The sequence below is a fragment of the Phragmites australis genome, chromosome 14 (genome assembly GCF_958298935.1).
Source record: "Phragmites australis chromosome 14, lpPhrAust1.1, whole genome shotgun sequence".
In the NCBI taxonomy this organism is placed as follows: domain Eukaryota; kingdom Viridiplantae; phylum Streptophyta; class Magnoliopsida; order Poales; family Poaceae; genus Phragmites; species Phragmites australis.
Genome location: NC_084934.1, coordinates 11,662,750 through 11,669,944, shown reverse-complemented (window position 1 = coordinate 11,669,944; position 7,195 = coordinate 11,662,750). Strand labels below are relative to the sequence as shown.

General features: G+C 41.5%; 1 protein-coding gene across 1 annotated transcript; it reads right to left on the bottom strand.

Moving 5' to 3' along the window:
• Positions 1-336: 336 nt before the first annotated feature.
• LOC133890923 (spermidine synthase 1-like) lies at positions 337-5,432 on the bottom strand. The gene is made up of 9 exons (XM_062331564.1): positions 5,090-5,432; positions 4,467-4,543; positions 4,253-4,375; positions 2,981-3,085; positions 1,831-1,903; positions 1,208-1,279; positions 936-1,131; positions 730-856; positions 337-655 (listed from the first exon to the last, which is right to left on the bottom strand). Exons 1-9 carry the CDS (start codon positions 5,244-5,246, stop codon positions 590-592), a joined length of 996 nt encoding a protein of 331 aa, XP_062187548.1. The 5' UTR covers positions 5,247-5,432; the 3' UTR covers positions 337-589.
• Between the last annotated feature and the right edge of the window lie 1,763 nt (positions 5,433-7,195).

The following is a 7,195-nucleotide window of genomic DNA, read 5'->3' as shown; positions in this document are numbered from 1 at the left end:
GAAGAAGTCAACTAGATTAATTACATGGAAGCACTTCAACAAAAAACCCTCAGGCACTGACGCCTCTAAAGAAGCTCGAGGTTCACGGAGAGCAGCGTCAGACAATACCTCGACTGGCACATTCGAGTTTTGAGATGAAATTAACTTGGGCAATAAATTTCTCTTGTCTGTATGTAGTCAATAAAAAGTCCGGATGCACGGCAGCCAAGCGAAAAAGGGTAACCAGTTTTTACTCAGATCTTGTATTCAGGCACGCGAGCAGCATCTAGCAACAAAATCAGATCTAAGACCGCTGGTACAATGGAACTGGAAAAGCAACAGATGCGCACATCCAAATGGTGCAAAACTCATCTTGACGAATGATCTGAGAACTGTCGAAAACAGCTATCAAGTACAAAACGTTTTCACAGCTGCACTAGGCAGCTGAGGCATACAACAGAATCACACGGATTCGATAACTGCTTGCATCTCCAGTGCTTATTTAAGGAAAAAGGGGGCACATCCCCTCTTCACGACGCTACAACCAATTTTGTGTAGTGTCTAAGGGAATCCAATCCAACTGACCTTGGACTCGACAAGCTCTTTGCATCTAGTTGGCCTTTGACTCAATGACCCTCTTCGCAAAAGATGGCAAACAAAATGATGCCGAGTGGATCTGCAAAACAAAATCGTAGTCAGGAAACAGTACCACAGGCTTCATGCAAAGACCATAGGTTGTCAGCAACACACCTCAGAGTTGTAGAACTTCAGCAGTCCTTTCGATTTTGTAGAACGCTCATCCTCAATGTTAAAAACAGGGTGCTGAAAATCAACGGTGGGCCCCTCAGTGGAGCAAAGCATGAACCCAATCACTCCGCTGCAATGGATGCATGTGAGACTCGGTGGCTACATGGGAAGACCATTTCAATCACGTAGACAGGTTCAACTGAGCATACCTAGGGTATGTAGGTACTGTTGTCCAAGCATAGTTAACTGAGCCTTTAAAAACTTGGCGACAATTTGCTACAATATCTTCAATGATGTGCATATGTAGCCATATGCTCTCTGCCTGGGTGCACACAACTCCACCTGGACGTAAAGCTCTGGCCACCGACTGGAAGAAAGGTTTCTCAAAAAGCTCTTGAGCAGGACCTGGTTAGGCAGGGAAATGCTTGATGAATCATCAGCAATCAGAGGAGGTACAATGCGCATGATTTACAGCAATTACCTATCGGATCAGAAGAATCCACAATTACTGCATCATAAGTACCCTCCGGAACATTTTTCAAAAAGGCAACCCCTGCATCAACACATCAACAAACAATTTAAGCAAAGCATAAATATGTAACACAGAAAAATTAATCAATATATAAAAAATATTCATCAAATAAATGAAGTGAGCCAGTAAATTAAAGATTAGAATTCTTTACAATTTAATGGGGAAAAAATAAGGACATGATCTAAACAATTATGCAGGGACATGTTAATGCTGAAATCATGGACATGTCAAGTAGACCTTATCAAGGGACAAATAAGGGGACTTCATTGTTCACTCAAACACCTCTAGTCTGAGTATTTTCGTACAGAGAAGAATAAATGATTAAAAAAATTCACAATGAAGCAATAAATGAAGGTTAAGAAACTAGTGGTCCCTCAAAAATCCAACATGAATTGACATAATACAAGGCAACAACCAAACTATACTAAATAAATTAACACAAGTAGTAGTGCTGAATGAAAAGTTGTGTACCCGATGTATTAATTACAATAAAATGAGTCAGGTGCAAAGAAAGCTCAGTCTGCCAAAAACCAGTATGCTACAAACTAATCTGTGCTTGACATGCTACTTACCATCTCCAATGTGTAATGATACACGAGGATCTTCAAATCCAACAGCCAGATGGGGGAAAAATTGCTTGGAGACCTACAAAATTGAATTAACAAGTGTTAGCAGACAAAACATAGACAAGGTTAAATTTATTGTTTTATGAAGGACAACTAACAGGTCTACAACAAACTCATGTTCATTGAACCAACCGTAATAATAAACTAGAGAACATGCATAAAAATATGTTCAGCAAATGTTATTAGGGCAACTATTACACAGGATGGTATTTATGAAAATGATGGCAGATTACGAAATTTTAGTTAATACGAACATGTAATGTTGAGAACTCTCAACATATTTTCCATTAGTTTACGGAAAAAGAATGAAAATTTAATTTGATGTTATGTGATGCCACTGCCAAGGATATCACTATCAGCAACATGGACTACATTGGCACGCTGTTAGAAACAAGCTCTTTCTATGCATACAACATCTGCAAGGGAGCCTCATTATATATTACACTTGCTCACCCACATGGCAAGAGGTGAAAGAATAGATCTGAAAATGCACCAATGCAGTCACCAAACAAGCCTACATACACTTGTGAGTGTAGCAGGGAAGCGGCAAGAGAGAGCTTCGATTAGATTAGTCCTAGATTTTATATTTGAGTACAATAGCACAAACTATACAGGTACAAAAAACGGATGAATTTTCAAAGTTCAATATTGAAAATGGAATTACAGGAGAAGCTTCCATCTTGGTCGGGATGAAAACATCTATCAAAACAACTGTAGACTAATTCAAGAAGAGAAAATATGAAATAATAGTTGCAGTTTAGCCCATTTATTAATTGTTCCTTTGATTAACTAGGACTGTTGCAAACATTATACGATCGTTATAAATGTCAGCCAAACTACTGGTCTACTGTAAACCACATAAACTTAAAAAAAATCACGAAAGAAATGTAGAAAAGAATCATTGATAATAGCAATCAAACCTACAGACAAGGGAAAACGAGTACTTTTTGATGTGTCAAAGTAGACAGCTAGACCTTCACCCAGATTTGTTAAATCGAATAATTTGAAACCATCTAGAACTATGACATTGACATAAATGGTCACAGCATATATGTGTGCACGCAAAGAAAGAGAGGGAGGGCAAGAGGAATCTTACATCTACCACCATCTTGTCAATTTCACAAATGTCAATTTGCTCCACTGAGGAATGTCGTGAAACCTCACGCAAAACACCGCCGTCTCCCCCTCCAATAACTAACACCTGTCCATGATGAAATGATTAGGGATTAACTTCAACAAATTTTAGAAACTCGATATATGCATCAATTGACAAGTATGTCACCTTGTAATAGACATGACATTAGATTTGTACTAAAAACTTCTACAGGCATTACAAATTAAAACTATTTTTTAGCGAAAATTGTCTGTAAGGAGCTATGCTAGGGCCTAGTCTTAAAGATATTTCAAGATGTTTCAATTGATGCAAAAAGGATCAGAGTACACCTTTCTAATGCCAATAGGACCAGAGCAGGTATTTAAAAGCGAATATTATACATGATTTTCCTTTACCAAGATGCAGTGGCACCAAGACATATTTTAGATTTGTTTCACAATCAAGTTATAAGCTAATCATCAAGATCAAGCAGAAGTTTGTGTACAACTACAGTTACAAAGTTCTGAAACAATCCAAAGCTACGAAACAATCCAAAGCAACTATTGAACCAAAATATTACAGTGTTTACTGTTGATTCGTTTTTGGCTTCAAATAATAAAGGTGCACCTCGAGAATAGTTCTGTCAAATAGCCAGTTAGCAGCAGTAGTTCTTTTGCTTCAACTTACCATTTATAGCCTAGGATGTACAAGGATTAACTCAAAAGAATGCTGATAAGTAATAAAGAGCTTGACTGCTAGAATACCCCAAAAAGAGGACGAGTTTTTCTTAATGGGCAGAATTATTCAGTTTCAGGCGACAGAATTCAAGGGAATTCAGCTTTGTGTGTCTTGTTTTGTAATTTTTTTAGTCAACACAAAAAAAGGGAACAGCAAAGGTAGCACAAATTCTGCTATTGTTCAACTCAAAATTGCATCATAAGCAAAACAGTATAATGAGGATTTATTTTGTCCTATTGCTATATTTAAGGTGTTCATGGTTTCAGTTGGTAATATTCTCATCAGTATGGTGGCACTGGAAACAACTCTAAGAATCCATTGCACTGCACATAATTCGAAGAATCCATGACACCGCAAGGATCTGAATGATATACCATTCCATTTAAAATAATCAACACATTTCTACTAAACAAGAAACCAATTTTAAGAAGACTTAGTTCTAGTATGCACCATCCAAGTCAAAGTCTGTAAATGGGCCTCCTGGGTAATAGCAGCTAACATAAAAATATAAAAAGCAAAAAGGGGCATGGAATTTACCTTCTTGGGATCTTTGATTGAGCAAAGGGGAAGGTGAGTAATCATCTCTTGGTATGCACACTCATCCCTCTCAGTAACCTGAATCACACCATCGAGGACGAGCACCTTGCCATAGGTTGATGACTAAAGCAAAACAGCGTCACGGATTCATCTTCCACTCTGAGAAATGACGAATAAATTACAGGCGACTTCGGTTCAAGTGAAAGAAGCTTACCTGAAAAACCATCACATTTTGGTAGTCCGACTTTCCTTGGAACAGCACCTTCTCCACCTTCAAAGAGTGTGCCTCACCTACCATCGAGGCCACAAAATCAATGAGAAAAGCAGCTAAAACACGCGGATGGCATGTGTTCGGGAGACCAAAAAAACTGATTGATAGCCTACACCGATAAATATATCAGTAATTATAAGGAGGTTGCGCTGTTTCTAAAGTTTAATAAAGGATACCCCGACAAAGAAAAAAATTAGTAATACCAAATCCGGTTATAAGAGCTTCTGGAAAAAGTAACATAATATTGGTCTAAATTTAGCGGCCGCGTAATGATAAGCGCCGTGCCACAACCCAAGATGCCCAAAACGAATACCCGCAATGACGAGTGATCTACATCTACTCCACGAATAATTTCCAACGTTAGAACAAATTCAAACCGAATTAGCAGGCATTTAACTTTTTACCACTCCTACAGACAACAAATTTCAACTCTGGTTCATATTCAGTGACACATGTAGTTTTATATGGGAGTGAGAGACTGAATTGGCAGAGGATAAGAATGGTAAATAGTTAAATAATCCGTAGAGTACGGAACAACGAGCACGGCCAATAGAGGCGGGACGCACCAGGCCACATGGGGCTAATCTCGGAGAACCAGCCGGGGATGACGGCGGAGATTCCCGCCTGCTCGCCGGCCCCGGGAGCCGCCTCTTCCCCTGCTCCCACCGCGATGGCGTCCTCCCCGGTCTCCCGCGCCCTCTTCGCCGCCGCCTCGGCCTCCATCCCGAAGCCCGGAGCGCGACGCGGAGAGGAGGCGGAGAGAGAGATACGACGAGCTCGGTGGATGGCGGCTGCTGGGGGGAGGAGAGAGAGGAAGAAGCGCTCGCAGCCGCGGCCTTGAGATTAGGGCTACCTTTCCCTCTCTGTCTCTGGTGTGTGCGGCGGCTTTTCGGGGTTGCGTCGTATAAATAGCAGGCGAGCGGCGGGGCTGTCATCCATCCATCAGCTATATATTCCCTCCGGACTCCGACGAACGGCGCCGGTCGTACGTTAGTAGTCATTGGCTGATGGGCCATGCACCCTAGAGGACCCATGTGTCAGTTTGCTGGGTGACGACGGTCGGGACGACGGCTTGTTTATTCGGCGAGGGCGGGGGGGGTGGGGTGTTGGTGGGTTCCGCCGCGCGGCAGCCTCCGTGCGACTTCATTCGATGCCCGATTGGGGGGAGGGGGCGCAGGCAGCAGCAGAGGATATCTATCATGCCGAGCTGCGTTTCTGTGAAGGGGCGCCTCCAATTTTTTGCAAACTTGTTGTTGCTGGCTGAGCTCGTTTCTCCCGCAAAGCTTCCGGCGAGAGTCGTGACGGCTACGGGTGGTCGCCCGCAGACATCCATTTGACCATCGAAGGAGTACATCTCCCAGTAGTTTGGGGCGGCCGAAGCGCAAAACAGATTAGCATCAGCACTCGGCAGGTTCACGGCTAGTTTGGTTCGTAGTCCACGCGCGCCCTTCCAATATCGACGCTTACAAACTCAATCAAGCGTAACCAAATCCCACGCCGCTAGCGCTACTACTCCTAGTAATAGGAATAACATACTCTTCATCTTCATCAAGTCACGAAATTCGGTCAACGCTTGCGAGGGCTGCTGCTTGGTTCGGCGCCCGCGTGTTGGCGCGCCCGTGGCTCTCACATGCCTTGTAATATAAATTTGATTCGTGTCCATGCGTGATTAAATCTGTGGCAGCTGAATCTTTCACTCAGGATTTGGCACGTCGATGGTTTAACGGGGTGTATTGGGATCGAATCCAAACAGCCTCTCAGGACCTACCTACTACCTTTAAGAAGAAATAGGATAAAGGTCTTTCAACAATAGTAGTGACTTTTGCTAGTACTATATAAATATTCGTACGTTGCAATGGAATATAAATAGATCTCACGGGTTCTAACCACATAGTTTGTTTCTTTGTCAAGTAAAATTGAGAAACTTTTCTATTTGAACACTGCTGCAGCACCGTTCCCCACTAAAACATTTGATTTCATTCGGATGGCAGGATCTTAGTCACTATGCTAGGGGATCATTCAACCGAACACAACAACATGATTGATCAATCATTGAAAACAATCCCTATTAACTAGTACAATTCCAACTGCCAACCATTTGCATCCTATAACATGAAAACAACCCTTAATAAACGCAATAATTTACGGAAAAATAACAGCTGGATTTCATTTAAGTGAGTATATTGCAGTTATGTAGAACTTCTTAAAAGTCTTCTAAACTCAGGCTCAAACCTGGCTGAAGCTCGTTATTTAGAATATCAGTTTCACTCATCTGATAGGTTAGGAAGGAATTTAAAATGATCAGCGAAATTATTTTCGAATGTTGGGTGAGGAAAGGACAGTAAATATAGCAGCTTCTTGCAATGTAATAGATAGAAAATATTGATAAACAACAGTGAAACCCAAATACCAAATCAAGAAGTAGTAGTAGGGATGGCAATTTAACCCGTTTACATGTGGATAAAAACCCTAATAGGATCGGGTATGATTCGAATTTGGTACTTGCGGGTATTTTCGTGGACGAAAAATACTATCCAATGGATATACGGATATGAGTATGGGTTAGACATATCCATACCCATGAAACCCATTTACTTGTATAATCTTTTTGACAGCTGGTTTAACCTCCAAATCATAAAGCAATAAATCAAAAGCATGCGAGGAGCTCTGGC